At 56.1% G+C, this 20,449-nt stretch overlaps 1 protein-coding gene across 16 annotated transcripts in view; it reads left to right on the top strand.

Annotated features, from left to right (window-relative positions):
• Window positions 1-647: 647 nt before the first annotated feature.
• Window positions 648-20,449, top strand: part of PTPRF (protein tyrosine phosphatase receptor type F) — an 87,866-nt gene continuing 68,064 nt past the window's right edge. For 6 of the 16 annotated variants that reach the window (XM_053896342.1, XM_053896368.1, XM_053896345.1 and 3 more), the window contains exons 1-3: window positions 648-851; window positions 8,301-8,377; window positions 15,262-15,397. In XM_053896342.1, the coding sequence (XP_053752317.1) occupies window positions 15,307-15,397 (91 nt within the window). In that variant the 5' untranslated portion in view covers window positions 648-851; window positions 8,301-8,377; window positions 15,262-15,306. The remainder of the gene's footprint in view (window positions 852-8,300; window positions 8,378-15,261; window positions 15,398-20,449) is intronic. The other 10 variants (XM_053896377.1, XM_053896382.1, XM_053896361.1 and 7 more) reach the window with 4 other exon arrangements.

Here is a 20,449-nt window from a genome sequence, read left to right as displayed (position 1 = left end):
AGTGCAGTGTTGGCGTTTTATGTAAGTTTTGGGGTTCAGAAAAGTACTGGGGCCCATAACAAGGTAACTGTTGGACTTTAGGGTTAATATAGGGATCTGGGGCTCAGTATTAGAACTGGAGTCCACTTAAGGCCCAGAGTTAGTGCTGGTGTCCTTATCAAGCTTAGGTAGGTAGAGATGATAGAGGGATTTAGAGTCAGAACCGGTATTGGGGGCCAATATACGGGTGTAGATTAAAATTACTACTTGGGCCAATGTGGGAGCAGAATTAGGAGTCTGGACTCAATATTGAGTTTGGAGACGGGTCTGGGCTCAGTGTCAGGGGCATATTTGTAGAGGAAGAAAATGGGGTCCAAGAGTAGTATCCGGTTCATAGTAAGGACTGGGAGGCACTAGTAGGATATGGACTTCGTATGGGAGTTTGGGTCTGTCCTTGCTCACAACTGAGGTTCTGGTCCAATATTGGAGTTCCAGTCCGTTTAGACTCAGGGTTGGGTTGTGGCCTCGCTGGGCCTACGCGGCTCCACCGCTCTACGAGCGAGAGTGCACGAGGGGAGGGGCGGCGCCGGGGACGCGCACGGCAGGGGCAGGGGCGCGGGCGCGGGCGCGAGCGGGGGCGCGCGGCTGGAGCTGGCGCGGGAGCGGCGGGAGCGGTGGCGGCGGCGTCGGCAGAGGCGGCGGCTCCGGCTCCGGCTCCTGCTCCACCTCGGGCTCCGGCTCCGGCTCGGGCGGCGGTGGCGGGAGTAAGACCCGGCGGTGGCGGCGGCGGCAGAAGAGCAGCGGGATCAGCGGCCCCAGCGGCTTGTGTGTGTTGGGGGGGGACATGCGGACCGACGGCCCCTGGATTGGCGGTGAGTGACCCCCGGGCCCCCCTACAGTCCCCTTCGCATCCGTTCCTTCCCCACTCCCCCCGCCCTCTCCCCGTTCCTCGCGTCTTCCGAGCGGGGCTGGAGGCGCCGCTTAGGCCGGGCCGCGCCCCCACCTGCCGCGCCCGCAGCCTCGGCTGGGCGCCCCCCCCCCCCCCCCCCCCCCCGCCCCGAGCCTGGCGGCTCCTCCCCGCGCTTACCCCGCGGCAGACGCGCCCCCCCCCCCCCCCACCGCCGCCGGCTGGCTAGGTCCTCGCCGCCCCTCGCCGCCCCCCTCCTCCCCGCCCTCCGCGCCGCACCTGAGCCGCAGCCCGCGCGCCCCCAGTGCAAAGTTTCCCTTTGCATTTGTGCTCCCCGTTCTCGGTTCCGCCTCGTCTCCCCCCGCCGGCGCGGCCGCGCTCCGGGGGCGGCCCTCCACCTCTCACCGCCACCCACCGCTACCCCAGCCCCGGGCGGGTCCAGGCCGCGCCCCCGCCCCCGCCGCACAGGCGCCCCCTCCCAGCCGGCAGGGGATCCGCAGCCGACGCGCCCCCGTCTCGCTCGCCGCCCTGGCGCACGTGCGGGCCCGGGGTTTGCCGGGCGCGAGTTTGGAAACCCCCCCCTCCCCCCGCCAGCCTCGGTCGCCGGCGTGGGCAGGGGAGAGGCCTGGCGGACTGTGCCCACCCCCACCCTGGTGCAACGACCTGAAGGCCCCGGAGCGACCTGTCCCGTGAGGACGTGTCCACTCGGACCGGCTCCGGAAAGTTCACTCAGTCGCCGCCCCGCGTCCCGTCCCGTCCCGTCTCGTCCTGGTGTGCCCCGGTCCTCATCGCTGTGCCCACGTTTCAGTCTCAGCTGCTTTCTGTTTTCCTCCGTGCCTTGGTCTCAGTGCCCTTCAGTGTCTCTGTATCTCTGTCTCCCTGTGTCACTGCCTCCCAGTCTCACCCCCCGCAGCCCCGGGGTCTCTCCTGCTGTCTGTGGCTCCCTCCCCGGATCTCTCTGTTCTCCCGCCCTGGGTCTCGCCGTTCTCTCTCCCGGGTCTCTCTGTTCTTTCTACCCGGGTCTCTCTGTCCTCCCGTGCCGGATCTCTCTGTTCTCTCTCCTCGGGTCTCCCTGTTCTTTCTTCCTGGGTCTCTGTTTTTTCTTCCCAGGGCTCGCTGTGCTCCCTCCCCCATCTCTGAGTCTCTCTCTCCAGGTCTCTCTCTCGTGTCTCTTATTGGTTTCTTGGTGTCTCTGTCTCCCACTTGACCATAATCTCTGTGCGCCCTCTGCTAGGCCCCCTCCCCATTTCTCTGGAATGCTGCCTCTCTGGTTTTTCCACCCTAGGGTGGGGGAGGGGCTAGCCTTTCTCCCCATTTCAACATCCACCCCCCCGCAGTGCAGGGCACCCCCCCAAGTTGGAGCAGGTTGGGGGTGGGAGCCCTGTACCTGAGCTGGGAGCCCTCCAGCAGGAGGGGATTCTCTGGATTCCCCTGGGGGCAGCCAGGCAGAGCCTGGGAAGCTGGACTGCTGAGTGTTGGTGATGAAGGCTCCACTTTGGCTCCTGAATAGACAAGGGCAGGGATCCAGAGTGACCTGGTGCGGAATCTGGCCATAAAATCCTGGGAAGTGCACTGGGGTGGTAGGCCTAGAAAAAGATTCAGAAGGGTCTTTCTGGGGGATCCTCAATGGTGGGAGATCCCCCGGGAAGGGAAGAGCTCTGCTGAGAGATCCTTTGGGAGACATCAGAGATCTGATGGGATCCAGAAGAGGGTTCTGGGAGGAAATCTTAGAAAATTCTATGCTTGGCGCCTTATTAACTCTTGCTTCAGGGAGCAAGAAAATCCCTGTTTTTCACTGATTATATGAATGAGCCTAAGGCTTCAAGAAGGAGAAGGTGTAACTCCCCAAGCACAGCCCCCAACATCCGCAGCCTCAGGCACAGGCCACACACACACACACACACACACACACACACCCCTCTACCATCATTCCTACACTCACCCCCCCACCCCCCCCACCCCGCGCATCCACTTGCCTTCTTGCCCTCACACTTGCACACCTGGGCCTGCACAGCAGCCGGAGCTCAGAAATCTACCGTGCTCGCATGGCCATGCACCACTCTGTTTGCTTGTGCCCTCACAACACCTCTTTGCACATCCCTAGGAACCGTGTGTATGTGCACACCCACAGAATTTTGCACTCTCCTGCACACACTTTCTTGCACTTTTTGGCTGGCTCAGTTTCCCCCTTATTATTTGAAATGTGTCTGTAGTTTTGTTTTCTTTTCCAGTTGTTCTTCCTCTTCCCTTTTTTCTTTCCTTTAATGAGGGCATTGTTTTAATATTATTCCTTCCTTCTTGCTCTTTGCCCTGCAGCTCCTGACCTTTCCTCTGTTCAGCCTTGTTCACACTGTGAGCATGGGGGTGGTGTTGGGGGTGTTGATTTGGGGGCTGATGGAGCAGTTGGAGAGGGATGGCTGCAGTAAGAGTAGATGACTGAAGAGCTTTTCTTGGGAATTGTATTGATATGCAGCAAAATGCTGGCCCTGGCAATTTGTGGTCTGTAAGCTCTTCCGTCAGCCCTAACTGGGAGTTCAGTGTTGAGGACCCTCAAGTGGGCCCCGAAGCTCTTTGATAGAGGCTGAGACATGTCACAGTTTCTCCACTTTCTAGCTTGTTCCTTCCCAGGTCTCAGTTTTCCCCTCCTGTGAAATGGGGCATCTCGTCCAACCTTGATCGGTCCCAAGGCTGTTGTGAGAATCTAAGGGAGATGTGTGGCAGTGCATAATCAGCAGTGGCAGTCCCTTCTCGTATGACTGACACTGCTGTGTGCTTGGGCCAAGCTTGCAGCCAGGGCCCTGCCCTTGAGAAGCTCATGGTCCCTGGGGGAACAGATTGCATCATGGGAATGCAGAGCAATTCACTAGACTCTTATTGATTGCCGACTGTGTGCCAGACACTGGGCTAGGCACTTTCAGCCAAGCTGCCCTGCTTCCTATGGGACTAGGAGCTTTTGGAAGAGGGAGCCCATCCCTTAGGAACTGCTGTGGTTGAGCCCAGCATCAGCTCATCTAAAGCAGCTACAATTCTGAGCCGAAATTACAAGGTTGGATGAGCTGCTTCCATACGAGGCAAGGGAGAGTTCAAGGGTCAAAATGAGGTGAGTCCCAGAAGAGCCCAAGAAGGGGCTATCTGAAGTGAGTTTTGAGGAATGAACAGGAGTTTTCCAGCTGAAGAAAGAGCACTCTGGGCAGAAAAGAATAGTGTGGGTAAAGACTCAGAGGTCTTGACATATTCCAAGATACAGCAGATCAGAGGGCCTTTAATGCCCTGTTTTAAATAGCTGTGACTTTACTTTGAGAACACAGAAGGGAGAAGGGAGCCGCCAAAGATTTAAAGCTTGGGTAGGGGGTGTGGAATGTGCTATGATCAGATGTTTCCAGAAGAGGATTCTGTGGCTATGGGAAGCGGATGGACCCACGATGCCCATTGAGGAGGAAATCAGGTGAGAGGTGATGGTGTCTTAGATAGGGGAGTAGCATGGAGCGATTCAGAAGGCACCTTTATCAGGACAGGATGATTTATTGGATGTGGGGGTGGGGAAGAGGAAGAGGAAGGGGTCCGGGTTCCTGGGAGTGACTGGGTGAGGCCTTTACTGAAGGCCCTGCAGGTTCACTGAGCTGGGAACTTGGGGAGGAGAGGGAGATTGGGGGGGCAGATAACAAGCTCATGGTTGGGCGCCTTGTCTTTGAGATGCTTGGGGCATTTGAGGTCCAGTGGGGGCAGGGGAGACATCCAGGAGGGGGCTGGGTGTGAGGATCTGGAGTTTGGGAGAGAAAGCTGGGCCAGAGGAAGGACGGAGAGTTCTCTGAGAGCGTGCTGAGCTGTGCTCATCAGGAGCCCACAATCTCAGTGGGTTGTGTGGGTTCTGGTTCCTAACCGTTGGGGTGCCACTCTGTTAGTAGCAGTGTGACCTTGAGCAAGTTGCTTAACATCTCTGAGTCCGTTTTCTCCTTTGTCAAGCGGGCCTAAGACAATTCCATGCCGTGTGTTGTTATGAGGATTAAGGTCGAATATGCAAGAAGTGCTTAGAACAGGGCCTGGCATCTAGTAAGCAATGGTGTCTCGATGGTATCAGCAGTCGTTAATAGTGGGTGCAAACCCACCCCCATCAGAATTGGGGGTGGGGGGTGGCCTTTAAAACAATACCTTGTAAGGGGAGCCTGGGTGGCTCAGTCGGTTAAGCGGTTAGGTGTCTGTCTCTTGGTTTTGGCTCAGCTCATGATCTCACAGTTCATGAGTTCAAGCCCCTCTATCAGTGAGGAGCCTGCTTGGGATTCTCTCTTTCCTTCTCTCTGCCTCTCCCCCACTCACGCTTATGCTCTCTTTTTCAAAATAAATAAACTTTAAAAAAATAAATAGGGGCGCCTGGGTGGCTCAGTTGGTTAAGCATCTGACTTCGGTCATGATCAGGTCATGATCTCACAGTTCTTGGGTTCGAGCCCTGCATCGGGCTCTCTGCTGTCATCATGGAGCCTGCTGTGGATCCTCTGTCTCCCCCTCTCTCTGCGCCTTCCTCACCCCGCCTGCACCCTCTTTTTCTCCTTATCTCAAAAATAAATAAACCTTGAAAATAAAATAAAACAGAAATAATTTTAAAAATAAGTAAGACAATACCTTGTTAAGGTTAGGGCACCTGCTCGCCTAAAGTAACTGCAGTTCTGAGCTGAGGTTTGCAGGTTGGGGGAGCTCAGCAAGGAGAGTGCCTGGCCCCTAGCCTTCTGCCCTTGTCATCATCTCTGGGATTGTGTGTATGGCTCAGGTGTATTTGACCTTCTGGTGGGCTGGTATGAGAAGACTAGAGGCCTCAGCACGCTCAGTTCCCCATTTCCACCACCCCACCTGGGCCCTGGGTGTCTAATGAGGTTCTGCGTCTGAGGTCCAGATGCACCGGTCTCTTTGTGTCCCCAACCTCCAGATCTGAGAACAGCGGTTTTTGCTCCTCAGCATTGTTTTAAAGTTTTTTTTTAAGTTAATTTATTTATTTTGAGAGAGAGAAAGCGCGTGCACAAGTGGGGGAGGGCCAGAGAGAGGGAGAGAGAGATTCCCAAGCAGGCTGCACACCATCAGCGCAGAGCCCGACGACGGCTCTGTCCCACGACAGTGAGATCATGACCTGAGCCGAGATCCTTGGCGTTGTTCTAGCTGCCGCTTCCGGGGACTGTTCCTGGTAGTCCTAGGGCCTGCCGGGGAGCTGCTCTGGAGGGCCCCCAGTGCCTGTGCTCCTCTGATTTCAGCTTGCTCCTGGTCCTGCTGCCAGGCTGGGTTCCAGGTGTGGCAGGTGACCGAGAGGCCTCCTGGGGGCCAGCCCTGTGTTGGTGCCAAGGCCTCTTACCTGATCCTGGTCGTTGCTGCCAGCCTCACCACTTCTGAGGCCTTTCCAGCGATTGCAGGCTTGGGCTCGGTACCAGTCAAGTCATCACTGAGTAGCTTTCTAGTTGGCTTTCTGGGCGTGTCTGGTGGTCGTGATCTAGGTGTGTCCCAGGGTGAGTCTGGAGTGGTTCTGGGAGCTGCTGCTGGTCAATTCTGATTGCCTGTCTAGGTTGTTTTGAGTCCGGTTTGATCTTGGACTGGTGTGGTACCAGGTGCTATCCTGGCTGTTCCAGAATCCTGCCCTGGTGCTGTTCCGTGTACTTGAAGGTCTTTCTACGTGCAGAGTTTTGTCTCTGCCTGTTTTCTTTGTTCTCTGACCCACCTCCAGGCCATTTTGGACACACATCTCTTCTCAGGTGTGACTCCTGCTCAGTGTAGGTCCATCCTGGCATGGCCTCGGGCATGGCACTAGAGCCAGCTGGCTTAGGGGACCCTCCCCATTCTCTGCCTCAGACTCTGTCCCTCTGTCCCACGGTCCCTGAGCAACGGTGGAGCCAGTAGCCTCACATTTGGTACCACAAGGCAGGCGTCCCCAGACAAACCGGCCTTGGAGTTTGGGACATGGAAGCTGGTTTTTCTGCCTGGACTCGCCCAGCAGCCTGTGTGTTGGGAGCAGCGGCCACAGGGAACATTGTGGAAACTCAGTGGACTAGGACAGGGAGGCGGGCAGCCCTCCTGAGGCCGGAACTGCTGGTACTGGCACGGGCAGGGGGCAATGGAGGCCAGAGAGGGTGTGCTGCAGGGTCAGCATGAGACAGTACTGGGTTGGCGGGGCCCGTCTTGGTCGGATATGATGGGCCTTCCAAGGACACCCCCCATGTTGCCAAAGGTGGTCAATCTCAAGTGAGGACAATTCCCAGGTGCGGGAGGCTGGCTCAGAGTTGGTGAGGGCACTCCCTGACCCCCATCCCTGAGTGTCCATTCTGGGAGGAGCCTCGGGAGAATTGCTATGTGTCGGGGTCATCACTGTGCATGTGAGGCCGAAGAGAAACCCACTGTGACGTGCGTCCTGTGTCGAGTGGGCCCCAGTGGTGCCAGGTCACTGAGCTGTGGTGAGGTGGTGTGTATTCAGCCCCCACCCCACTCAGGATGGTGCCCACCCTGGTGGGGGCTCAGTCATCGTTCTAGAGGGAAGAGATGGGCTGCATGGCTGTGTATGTGCCAGCAGAGGAGGCATCCAGGGGCACACCTTCATTTAAAAAATTACAGAGAAGCAGAAAGTCAAAAATAAATATTGCTTCGGAAGTTTCTTTGAAGGCCATAATGTATGCTGGTGTGGTTCTCCGAAGCTGGGGTGTTTTCTATGAACTCATTCATGCATCCATGCACTCGTTCATTGTGTCCTAATGAAGCACCTACTGTGTGCCTGCTCTCTGCTGAGCGCTGGGAATATGGAATTGGGGCCAGGCACACACCAGGCTCGTGGTCATGACTCCGTGACCCTGCAACAATTGTATAAAAAAAATAATTCCTCACATTTGTGGTCACTGCTCCTAGGCAAGGTCCAGGCGTGTAGTCTGGGACATCATGGAAGGCCTTCCTGAGAAAGTGCCATTGGCTCTGATGTCTAAGGGGTACTTGGCACAGAGTGTGGGCAACATGTTGCAGGCACTGGCAGGCTAGAGAGCGCACATTTGAGGATCAGAGGGGGAAGTTCTTGTGGTTGGCTGGCAGGTGCAGAGGTGGGCAGGGCCTGGGCTCTGCTGGAGGGGTAGCTGGAGGGGTGCCTCGAGGGTTCAGACACAAGTGTTACCACTGAGGTGGGGGGTCTCAGTTTGTGTTGTTTGCTGTATGCTGGGTTCCCGGAAGAAAGCCCAGCACACTAGTAGATGCTCGGGAGTACTGAAAAGAGTAACTGAGTGAAGAGATGGGCATTTTTACTAAATGGGGATTGTCCTGCACAAAGTTTTGACGCCTGCTTTGTTGTTGTTGTTGTTGTTGTTGTTCCATAAACAGCAAATTCTGCATGTCTTTCTGTGTCAGTGTATACTATGCTGTGATGAAATTCTTGGTGTTTTCTCATCCTTTCCTCTCTCTCTAGGAAGGAGCGGAGACCCTGGTGCCCTGCCCTCAGTGCTGGTTGTCCAAGAGTGACTGGTGTGAGCAAGCAGAGACCTGGTGGGTGTGCCCCAAGAGGTGGCGGGGGCCAGGGCACAGAGGGGTCCTGTGGGCCAGGCTGAGCACCTCAGATTGTGATGGAGACTGGTGGCGAGCCATGGAAGTGTTGCCACTCGGGGCGTGACATGGTCCAGTGTGCATATGGCTGAGTGACGGTGAAGGGAGGTGGTGATGGACGTGGAGAGAAGGGATGTGAGTGCTGTTTCGGGACATGGAGGAGACAGGACATGGTGCAGGACTGAATGTGGGGCATGAGAAAGAAGGGGAGGTGTCCAGGATGGTGCCTGGGTTTCTGGCCAGAATGGTTGATGGAGGTGGGTGGGGAGTGATATACATACAGCTTGTCAGCTGCTGTAGGTGTGAAATAGGCTTCTGGGTGACATTCTGGGACTTCCACTAGGAACTGTCTGCTTTTTCAGTCATCATGTTTCTGTAGGGAAGTCTGTTCCCATCAACTGTAGGTTGTGGTAGAAAGAGCAAGGTACCTCCAGGATCTGGAGCACCTCCTTATCTTTTTCAGGTCCACTTCTCCTCTCATCTTTCTGCCACCGCATAGAGCAGGTGGGTTGGGTTGGGAGAGAGGGAAGTTGGGAGACAGAGCACGGGGAGCCATGGATGTTGGCTAAGACTCTAGACTTTTTCCTGAGGGTCATATGGAGACACTGAAGGTTCTTTTTTTTCTTTTTTTAATGTTTATTTATTTTGGAGAGAGAGACAGAGACAGAGCATGAGCGGGGGAGGGGCAGAGAGCGGGAGACAGAATCCAAAGCAGGCTTCAGGCTCTGAGCTGTCAGCACAGGGCCCGATGTGGGGCTCGAACTCACGAACCATAAGATCGTGACCTGAGCTGAAGTCAGATGCTTAACCAACTGAGCCACCCAGGCGCCCCGACACCGAAGGTTCCTAAGCAGAGAAGCAACATCTCTCCATTTGCCCATCCGTTCAGTCCTGAAACATTATCTGTGTGTCTGCTATGGAATCAAGCAGCAAAATGTGCTTGAGGGCCACGATCACCTTGCGTTTTTATAAGCTTGCCTGGGGCATTGGTTTGTGTGCAGGGTGAACTGGGAGAAATCTGAGGGCGGAAGCCCCCTAAAGAGGTATGCACTCCTGAGGTCTTACTGACACGTGGAGGTCGGAGTGGAGGCAGTGCAGATTCAAACTTACTGACCAGTTGGGTGAATGGGGTGAAGAAAAGAGAGAATTTGAGGAGGACTGGCTGGCTTGGGTGACCACGTCGCTGGTAGTGCTTGTCACCAAGATGGGGACCTGTAGAGGGGCGGTGCTGGGGAGAATGAGTTCTAGTTGGACCGTCTTCTGTAAGCTGTTGGAAGGCATAGCCCATGGCTGCCCCTTGGCTCAGGGCCCGGGAGGACCCACTGAATAGTTCTGCACGGTCAGCTGATGAAGAGGGTTACGAGAGATGGGTCTGGGCTAGGTAGGAAAAGGAACTGAGCATGTGCTGGGTACTGCTACGGGCCAGGCCCTGTGCATGGCGAGATGGGCACTGGGGCAATATACAGCGTGTGGCGGAGGCTGGGTCCCCGGGCAGACGGGGAGGTGGAGGTGGAGGTACCATGCGTCCCTTCACCTATCCATCCTCAGAAGCTGGGTATGGCCTACCTGGGAGCCCATCCTCAGCAGGAAGAGGTGCCTGAAAGTGGAGCTCTGTGTCTTCTAGGGAGGCCGCTTGCTGATGGCATGTGTGAAGGGGTGCAGGAGATGTGCTGTAAGGCCTGCCTGGCTTCTGGAGGCAGGGCTGACTTTGAGGGGGAGAAGATGCCCTAACATCCTGAGGCCCTGGCACAGCTGGTACAAGAGTTAAGCCAGGCTGAGGCCTCTTTAGGTACAGGGCCCAAGGTGCTGATAGGAGACCTGGTTCTGGGGCAGGCCCTGGCCTATATCAGCAAGGGATCTTGCTGTCTACATCAGGGTTTTTCAGTCTAGATACTATTGATGTTTTGGACCAGACAATCCTTTGTTGCGGGGGCCTGGCCTATTACTGTAAGATATCTAGCAGCATTCCTTGTATCTTCCCACTAAATGCCAGTAGCACCTGCCCCCCGACACCTGCAGTCTTAACAGTAAAAAATGTCCCCAGACATTGCCTGATATCCCATGGAGGGGAGGGGAGGGGAATGCAGAATCACCCTGGATTGAGAACCACTGGTCTACACCACCTCTTGCTGTCTTCACTAAACTGGGGAGGGTCGCTTGAGCTGAGTTCTTAGGGGTGAGTAGGTGGCTGGGGGCAAGAGAAGGGCATTCCTCCCAGGAGAGAGAACAGCAAATGCAGAGGTGTGTCTACAGGTTTTGGAGAGCGTTAACCCGAGGGAGGTTCCACTGCCGCAGGAAGGAAATTGGAGGACTGGTAGGTTAGGGGCGATAGCTGGAGGCAGGTGCCTTTGCTGGTCCCCTTGGTCTTCTGCCCCGAGCTAAGCCTCTGCTGGACGTTGTGCCACCCGGAGAGACTCTGGGACGCTCTTCCTGAGTTCCTCCCTCCATTCCCCAGGGGCCCAAGAAGCTGAGCGCTGTTGAGAGGGCAGGGGGCCTGGCTGTAAGAGAGTGGGCGGGCTGTGCCAGGCAGTGCTCACAGACTCTGGCCAACTGGCTGGCTGAGCGAAGCTGCCTGCTGCTGGCTGCCTCACTCCCTGGGGCCGGGGTCGAGGCTGAGACTGATTTATTCCCGTCATAATCCCGCGGTCGGTTTGGTGAGAGTTGGAAACACGTTGGTTTTCCTTCCCAAGTGTAACAAGGCCTGTTTCCGCCTCCGCGGCCGCTGCTGCAGTGCCACGCGGTGAACTGTCCAGGACATGACAAAAGGGCTGGGTTAGCCGCCTGCAGCTTTGAACATGAACGGCTCCTGGCTCTCCCTGCCCTCAGGCTCCTCTCGCCCAAGCACTGGTCTCTCCTCTTGGCTGACCCCTCTGGGGGCCCTGAATATCCTTTCTCCTGTTGATGTCATTTTGGGGCCCCAGCCTCCTGGGAGCCAGGGTCCTGGTCTGGGGGTGGGGGAGCTGTAGGAACAGGTGGTATTTGGAGACTAATTAATATTTTTGAATAATAACACGTGCCCATGGGAAACAAATCAATCTGTGTTTGCATATTCATGAAGAGGACTCCGAATGAATGATCCCAGCTGTTCTCTAGCCAGGGAGCCCCTCCCGCCCCCCCATCTCTGGCGTAACATGGTCTCAGGAGTTGGGGGCACCCATTGAGGTTGCAGGGGTGCTTAGGTCAGGCTACGGAGAGGTGACATGGCCTCTGTGTTATATGCATTTCCATGACGTTCTTATTTGAATCTTGTGGCTTGGTGTGGTGCCTGCTCATTCCTTTTTCCTCCAAGCAGTGATTCCCAGGCTCTTCGATTTCACAAACTAGTACACTTTCCAAAAGTACTTGGGGGCCAGACATGGGAATGGCAATTTTTTATTTTGCAAAGTAAGGATATTATGGGAAAATACCACTATCTGCTAACACCCATATTGCATACAAGAAAGGACCTTTTAACACCAAAACAAAATATGAGAAATAACGGACAGTTCTTCCCAAGAAAGGGCATTTGGCAGCTTTGCACTGATGTAGCAAGGAAAAAGGATATATTAAAACCATTCTGAATGTAGAAAAATCATATCCAATTATATTCTGTAATGTCATACAGTATGGAGTTGTTTTCCTGCCCAAGTACATCAGTGTGGGAGAACCAGTGGCCCACAGTGCACTTCAGAGACAAGCCTTAGTTAATGTCAAGGGCTCAGGCCTTGTTCTCATCCCCGACTCACCCAGCCATGCTGGGGGAAGTGGACGCCTAGCTCTCCACACTTGCACTGAATTCTCGGCAACCCCAGCGACGTTAGCATCAGTCCTGCCTCACTGCTCCTTTCCCGCTTTCTGCCCATAGATGACCCTGAGCATTCTGGGGGTGGGGGCAGGGCCAAGGACTAGACTGAGGTCAGGCCCAGGGACCCAGGACTCAGATGAGGGAGCAGGCTCTGTTTCCAGTGTTTGGGGTAGGTAGCAGTTTGCTCTTGCCAGGAGCTGGTGACGGAGAGGCCTTGCCTTGGATAGCTGTGTGGTTGCCAGAGTAGTTCCCTAAGAATGTGTCCATGTTTGTGTGTCCCGTGTCCCCCGCCTCTGGGTATAGCCACGTCCCTGTGTCCATGGACCCCTAGGAGAAGCTCTTTGGGGAGGGGATGTCTTTGTTTTCAATTTCTCTAACCTTTGTCCTGCTTTCAGTATCTGAACAGTGAGCTGAGTATCCCAGACTCAGATACGTGGGAGGTCCTTGGAATCCCCAAATAAGTGTCACCCTGGGGGTGGGGTTACCAGAGGCTCAAATTCTCTGACACCCATGGCCGGAATCTCATCCTAGACTGTACCACATGACACTGTTCTGGCGTTGTGCCCCTGTGATGGCTGTACTGGGAACTCACACCCCTTTAATATCAGTCCTGGGGACCGATACCCTATGATGTCTATGCCGGGTAGGGGAGTGGTACACCTGTACAATAATGTATTGGGAAGTGATATCCTTATAAAGGCTGTTAGGGAGTTGCATCCCCAGGATGTCTGTACCCTGTGTCTACACTCATGTGATGTCTGGACCAGACAGCTACACCTCCATGACCTCTCCACCTAGGAGTTACAGTGCTGTGATTACTATACCAAGGCCAATACAGGGATGTACTTTTGTGATAATCACACCGGAAAACTACAGCCCATTCTGATTGTGCTGCACACCTGTACCTCCATGACATCTCTTCTTTGTAGCTTTATCCCCTTTAGTTTTTACCAGGGAGATCTGTTCCCCGTGCTGTGTGTTCCTGAGGGTTGTACCCCTGTGGTGTCTGCACTGGTGGGGGTGGGGGTGCACACCCAGAATATTTGCACCTGGGAATGAAACCTCTGTAAATGTGGTATTGTTGCACCCTATGATACCTGGACTAGCCCCGTCTTTTTGGTGCAACGCACCACTGAGCTGCAAACCCATGGTATCTGTACCACAGGCTACAGGATGATTGTGACAGGGGGCCATGCCCCTGTAGCAGTCTGTCCAGATAGCTGGCCGCCTAATGGCTGCCGAGAACTTGAATTCTATTGTAGGTTTCATGGCTGCATCTCAGCGCTGTGGTGATCAAGTTCAGACAGGGCCTTAGTGATATGGGACCTGCATTCCAGACTGGCCGTATGGGGCATCATGGTAGGGACTCCCTCTCTCCTAGGCTCAGCCACCTGAGCTCTGTGATCACTGAGTGGGAACCCCAGGTATGGTGTGAATGGGGCTCGGTGCCCATCACGCCCCCTTCAGCTCTCTTGCTTTTACTTCTCAGCTCCTATCTGAGACTTTTAGCAAGATCTTGGGACAAAGGACATCTCCCTCCCTTTGCCTTTTGCGGTCAGCCCCCGCCCCACTTCACAGTCCTTCCTGTTTTGTCTTCGCACCTTGCTCACCTACCGCCCTCTGATCTTAGGACCTCTGACTGTCCCAGTTGAGACTAGGGTTCAAGTTCCAGAAAGGAGCAGAGCCATCTTTGAGCCCTGCCCCTTCACATTCACCAGGCTTGTCCTTCCTTGCAAATTCTGTTACCATTGTGGGTCAGCTAGTACCTGGATCTGATCAAGACTCTCACCAGAGTCCCTGCATTCATTGTCACTCACTTGCCCCTCTATGTCCTGTTGTGTTTTCAGAGCATTACTGGGGGGCTTCTCACGGCACCAGCCACCTGCTCAGAGTAAGGTGTGAGCAGTGCTAGTGGACACTGTTGGGGATCCCCTGAAACCCCCTGGGTTGGGGGGGGGGGCATAGGAGAGAGCTCATCATTGGGCCTGTGGAGTGATAGCAGTGTATCTGTAGCGTATGGTGTGGCCATGCTGAAGGCTTCATACAGGTGTCTGTTAGAGTGGGGAGGGCACACCTGGCTGAGGAGCCTTATGAGTAAAGGCCTGGAGGCATTGAGCCAATCCCAAACACGGTCTTCCCTGTGCACAGGTGCCTATCTCAGCCTGGAAGGCAGTTCTCAGCAAGCAGCTCCCTGAAGTTTGATCTGTAATGGGCCACTGGAGCAAGGGTGATGTGGGTGGAATCTGAGGGTCCAGCCACCCCCCCCCCCCCATTCCTGGCCAATAGGGCTTCCCTTTGGTTTCCTTTTGGAGTGGGAAGGTGCCATGGGAATTGGGTAGGACAAGGGTGGTCAGGCAGGGCATCTACAACTTGTCAAGAGCGCGTCCTGGCGAGCCTGGACGGGTTGTGGCTTTGGCTTCGAGCCTCTGATACGTGGATCCTGTCTGCTGCTAACAAGTCTGTGCTCTGGGGCCCGTGCTCAGCATGCGGGGTCTGGCCTACTGCCTCCTCCCTCCCTGCTGGGGAGAGAAGAGACAATGGGGTGCCCCAGGGACTAGCCTACATGGGTCTGCTACCTTCTCACTGCTCTCTCTTTGTCTGTCTCCACCTATGTGTCTCTGTGTCTGTCCAATCCTGTTTCCCTCTTCCTGTCCCCTTATGGAGGCAAGTTGGAAACTCACGGTCTGGGACAGAACATCCCTATACATCCTCTGGCCTCAGTGGCCCCCTGCCCTCCTACTCAGGTTTAGAGAATGACCTGAAGGCCTCTTGTACTCTCTCCCTACAGTGTGACTTTTGGATTACCTTTGGGGTCACTGAGGAAGGGCAGGGGGAGTCAGTGAGGAGCCAGGGCTCTGTGGGTCTGGGTGGTCGTTGCATAGTCCAAGGTGGGGGTGGGGGTGTCTGTTGAACTAGACTCTGGATGGTCCGTGAGGAAGAGCAGGGTCTGGGTGGTGAGTAGGGATGAGGAGGTGGCATTAGGTGGGCAGTAGGGACATTGTTGGAAACCAGCTAACTGACTCTTCCCTTCTCTCTATCACAGGTTGATTGTCCTGGGCTGTGGCTGGCCGTGGTGCTAGAGCCCTGGATGGCCCCAGAGCCAGCCCCAGGGAAGACGATGGTACCCCTTGTGCCTGCACTCGTGATGCTTGGTTTGGTGGCAGGTGCCCATGGTGACAGTAAGTCTGACCCCTCATGGTGCGGGATCTCCCAGGTTAAAAGGTGGCATTCCTCCTAGCAAGATTCTAGGGTGAGGGGCACAACCAGGTACTACAAGAGGCAAGATAGTTAGATACCTCCCCAGACCTCGTACTGTCCTAGAAAGACATCACCCTCTCAGTTAGATAACCCCCCCTCCCAAGAAGTACTCCAGCCTCATGCTTCCTGGGAGCATCCTGTGAAATGCCTGCATGTCCCTTAAGGCACTGTGGAGTGGGGCATGTCTAAGTATGCCCCTGTTTTATGGGATGGGAGTGAGCCATGTCCAAGATTCATGTGGTCATTGGGTGACATGCTCAGGCGTGTACTGTGCCTGCCACTGCAGATCTGTGCAAAAGACACAGTGTGAGCCATGTCAGAGTTGAGTGGGAATAGAGGGGTGGCTCACAAGGAATCTATATGGATGTGTGAATGGGATGCCACATGTGTCCACAGGTCCAGGGAGAGATCAGAAGCTGGAGCCACCACAGCCCTTCCCCTGGGCTAGACCCTTGGGATTCATATGTGGGGACACTGAGTCCCTCCTTCCCCTTCCCCACCACCTTCAAGGCAAAAGGGCATCCCCCTTCCACCAGCCCCTCAGCGTTGGGAATCCGGGGAAGATTGCACCTGGCCAGCAGGATGCTGGGCTCCAGTGGACCTGTGTGTGTGTGTGTGTGTGTGTGTGTGTGTGTGTGTGTGCGCGCGCGTTGGCGGAAGTGGGATTGTCCCCTGCCCAAATCCAACTCTGAACTTTCCTTCCTTTCCTGCCGCCCTTCCCCCTGCCTGGCACTACAAGACTGGCCGCAGCCCGCCCCGTCACCATGGTTACCACTGCTTGGTTACTGGTGGGAGGCGGAGCACAGGGCAGATTTAGCCAATCTGCACACTGACAGGGAGGGGTGAGGTCGGAGCCAAGGTCCCTGGGGAAAGGGGCTGTTCCCAGCCTGTCCGGAGCCCAGAGGTGGCCAGGGGCCAACCCCGGGATCAGCCTGGGGGTCAGCAAGCCATAGGGCTTCCCTCACCCCCCTCTCCAAGTATCTGGGCACAGATCTCTATCCTTGCCCCTCCCAGACCCTTTCTCCTAATGGCTCATTAATTATTCAGGACCAGATCCTGGAGAGGGGTGGGACTAGGGCGCCCCGCCCTTTGTCCTCAGAGGCTGGGCCCTGGTGGGGCTGGTAGGGCCAGGGGAAGGGGAGGGCATTCCTCTTGGGGGCAGGGGCTGAGGGGGAGTGGGAGCTTTGAGGTGCAGGCCAAGGGAGGGCTGGGCAAGCAGAAGCAGGGCTGGGTTTGGGGGCAGGGGGTGATCTCCAGGCCTAGCTGGGGCTGCTGGAGAGCTTGAGCCTGCAGGGGCAGGTTGGGGTAGAAGTCACTGGGTGTGACTCTGACGTTGGCAGGGGAGGCAAAGGCTTGTCAACAGTCAGGTGTGGTCAGTAGCCCTTAGACACTGAAATACTGTCCTTGCTCTCCGACCTCACCCCGGACACTCTCATGGCCTTCAGACAGGAGTTTGAGGGCAGAGGGAGGACCGCCCAGCTGGACTTTCAGAGAACACATCCTGGGAGAATAACTGCCTTCCCCTCCTGCTTCAGACCAAACATGCCCTGACGTGTACCCTCATTCCCCCCAAACCTGTTCCTCCTTCTGTGTTCTCTCCCCTGGCGAATGGCATTACCACCCACCCCGCCACCCAAGTCAGAGCCCAGGGCCTCCTCCCTGTCTCGTTCCGCACATCTAATCCATCACCAACTTCTGTTGTTTCTCCCTTCTAAACATCTCTGGAATGCATCCACCTTCCTCTCCACTGCCTTCACCCAAGCCACGCTCAGCTCTTTTTTGGGCTTTTGCACGCAACTGCCTCCTGATGTCTTCCCTGCCTCCATTCCCTCATAATCCATTCTCCCTTCCGGAGTCTAAGAGTCAGGTTGCAAAATGAAAGCCTGACTGTGTCACCGCTCAGTTTAAAATCCCTCACTCTCCTCCCCTGTTGCCTTCAGGATCAAGCCTAGGGGTCTCAACGCTTCTCAAGGCTTTGCATTTTCTGGCCTCTGCCAACCTCATCCTTCACTCTGCCGCCCACCCCAGGCTCCCGCCATGCTGACTTCTGTCACTCATATGTTCCCCGGGCCTCTGTTCCTTCTGATCCCTCTGCTTGGAACACTCTTCCTTGTCCTCCCACCTGACCAGTTCCCACACACTTGGAACCATCACTTCCTCCAGGAGTCTGGGTCATGTGCTGCTTGGGGGACAGAGCGAAACAATTTTTAGAACAGGGTCCCAGAACCTCCATGCTGGTCCTTAAGAACCAGAACCCAAGGACCAGGGTCTTGAAAGTAGGAACCAGCTGGAGATGCTGAAATAGGGTGAGTGGGACTCTGCTCCCAGACAGAGAGCCATGGGAGGGGAGCCTGGGTTGGGGACTGTGACTTGGCCCTGTGAAGCAGGGTCTGTCCTATAGACCTGCTTCATGCTACATACGCTTTTGGATCTGTACCCCTCCCACCGTGACCAGGCTTAGGCTGGGCTTAGGAGACTTCTAGCCAGGGGTGACTGAGCAAACGTGGACAGAGCTACTGCAAAAGGTAGGGCAGGCGCCCCAGAGAATTGACGACCGGAGCAGTGAAGCGCGGAGCGGACAAATGTGTTTCTATAGGCCTCTTAACGAGACAAATGAATGGGAGCCCTGGCCTCTGAGGGGAGCGGAGGGAAGGGGGGTGGAGAAGCAGCTGCCAAGAGTTAGCCCAGAGGCCCCAGCGTTAATGCCGACTCAGCTCCGATGGAGACCCAGGCACGCGGGGTGCGGGCAGCTCCTCCAGCCCAGGTCTTTGTGGTTTCTCAAGGGGAAGGCTTGTAGGGGGCTTAAGGTGGTCCCAAGCAGGAAGAGGTTTCTCCTTCTCTAACGTGCAAGTCAGGTGCTAGGTGGCCACCCAGGCCTGCCTCTGGAACATGCAGTGGGGGGATTACTACGGTGTGTGCTGTTGGGGGGCAGCACTGGCACAGAGGTAGTGATCTAAGCACTTGGGAAGGGCGTTGGGAGGCTTCCTGGAAGAAGGGAACCCTGAACAGTGACTGGATATTTGCTGATGGTGGGTGTTGCACAATGGGATAAGATGGGGCGGGGGGGATAGGGATGGCCCTTGGGCTTCTCCATGGAGCTCATGAAAGAGATACAGTGAAAACCATCTCCCTTTTGTTCCCGGATAGCATAGGACAGAGGCAGGGATGCAGCACAGGTGATCAGGTTTGAGCAAGGACCTGGTTACAGCCTAGTGACTTGGAATCATAGGAGCCTGGAGTAGGATGCCCGATGCTGGAGGGGTAGATGGGGTCAGGGCAGGGGCCTGAGTAGCTGAGGGTGTGTCTGTCATGTCATACCCCTGCCCTGCCAGCCTTATGGGGAGGCAGGGCCACCGGCTAGGTAGGACCTGGTGGCCTGCCTAGACTCTGCCCTCCGTGGCACTTCTGGCAGGTTGCTTTCTCTCTCTGGGCCTGTTTTCCTATTGCACAATAAGGGTAGTCATTCCTACCTGGAAAGGTTAACTGAGGTCACATGTTCGAGGCACCTGGCACCAAGTATGTGGTCCCTGCATCTGGGGCCATGACCTGGGGGCTCCCTGTGTGTCCCCTGGGAGCCCAGAGTTGTCTCTGAGCAGGCTCCCCTCTGGAGGGCACCAAGAACGGTCATAGGAGCCAGAGTTAATGAGTCCCCAGCTCATTAGGCGGTTCAGGGCCTGGGAAATCCACCTCTCCAGGAGCTCCCTCCCCTGCCTCGCTGTCCCTCACTCCCTCATGGCCACGTGTCTGCCCTCTGCTTCCGTGTACACGTGTGTGGACGTGTGTGTATGTGCTCTGCAGGGAAGGCACAAAATAGCAGTCCGTCTCTCCCTGTGGAGGAGCCTCCAGGGTGGCCCAGCTTGGCTGGCTGAACACCCTCTGCCCCAGAAGTGTGCCCACCCTCTGTCTAAGCTAGCCCACTCGTTTCCTTTATTTGGCCACTCATTCCCATTGTACATGGGGTCAGTGGCCTGCTTGAATGGAGAGTGTCCCAGGGCTTACCTCTGGGACCTGCTGCCCAAATTGCTGTGTGGCCCACAACCTCCGTGCAGTGAAGAAGGGGGGAAGGTCCAGAGGAGCGCTGGAACCACATTCTGGTGGGGGCAGAAAGCCCCTCCCGGCACGTGGTCTGTGAAGTTCTTCAGACCCCCACTAAACACCAGGCAGCACCTGAGTCAGCACCTGGCAAGAGTGGTCTAGTGGCTTGATTTTGACAGCATGTCTGGGGACGTAATCAGTCAGTGTAGCTGTTACCAGTGCTGGAATGGGAAACCCAGAGGGCTGCTGGATGCAGGGCAGGCTCCCACAGGCTTGGGCGTGGGGTGCACGAGAGGGCAGGGCACACGCAAAGGCAAGCAGGTACCCACTGGCCTGGCCTGTCAGGGCAGGTCTGGGTAGGGGGGTAGCCAGCCCACCAGAGCCAAGCGGTGCCCCAGCACACTGTTTGGCCCATGATAGGTGCTCTCTTTTGAAAGAGTCAGGAAAGGTGAACCTGGAGAGAGGTTAGCAGGAACAAGTGTGGGGAAGGGGAGTAAGGAGACTGAAATCAGCCCAGGGTTTGTAGCTGGGAAGAGACCTGGTCAGATTTGTGCTCCCCAAAGGTGGGCCTGGTGAACAAAAGGGGCAGGGGCTTGGCAGGGCTGTGGGACACCAACGAGCTGGGGTAGTGGGGTTTGGCTGTCATGCTGGGTGAGGGGCCCCTGGGTGGGAGTGGGGGTGGGTTCAGGAAGCGGAGGGTGAGGCCTGAGTAAGGGGAGGGGCCTGCCCTGCCCGCTTGCACTGGTGGGGGGTGGGGGGGGAGCTCAGGAGGCTCTGCCAGTCAGGCGGGTGGGTGGGCTGGGCGGGGCACTGGCCTCTCTCCAGCCTTCCAGGGTTCTGCCTCCTCAGTGGCCCCAGGACTTGGGCACCATCCAGCCTCCGCACTGCTTAGGCCTTTTCCCTCCTCGCCATTCTCTCTCTCTCTCTCTCTTTCTCTC

This window comes from Panthera pardus, unplaced genomic scaffold, assembly GCF_024362965.1.
Source record: "Panthera pardus isolate Hobbes unplaced genomic scaffold, ASM2436296v1 HiC_scaffold_11, whole genome shotgun sequence".
In the NCBI taxonomy this organism is placed as follows: Eukaryota; Metazoa; Chordata; class Mammalia; order Carnivora; family Felidae; genus Panthera; species Panthera pardus.
This window is presented reverse-complemented; position numbering and strand designations above follow the sequence as displayed.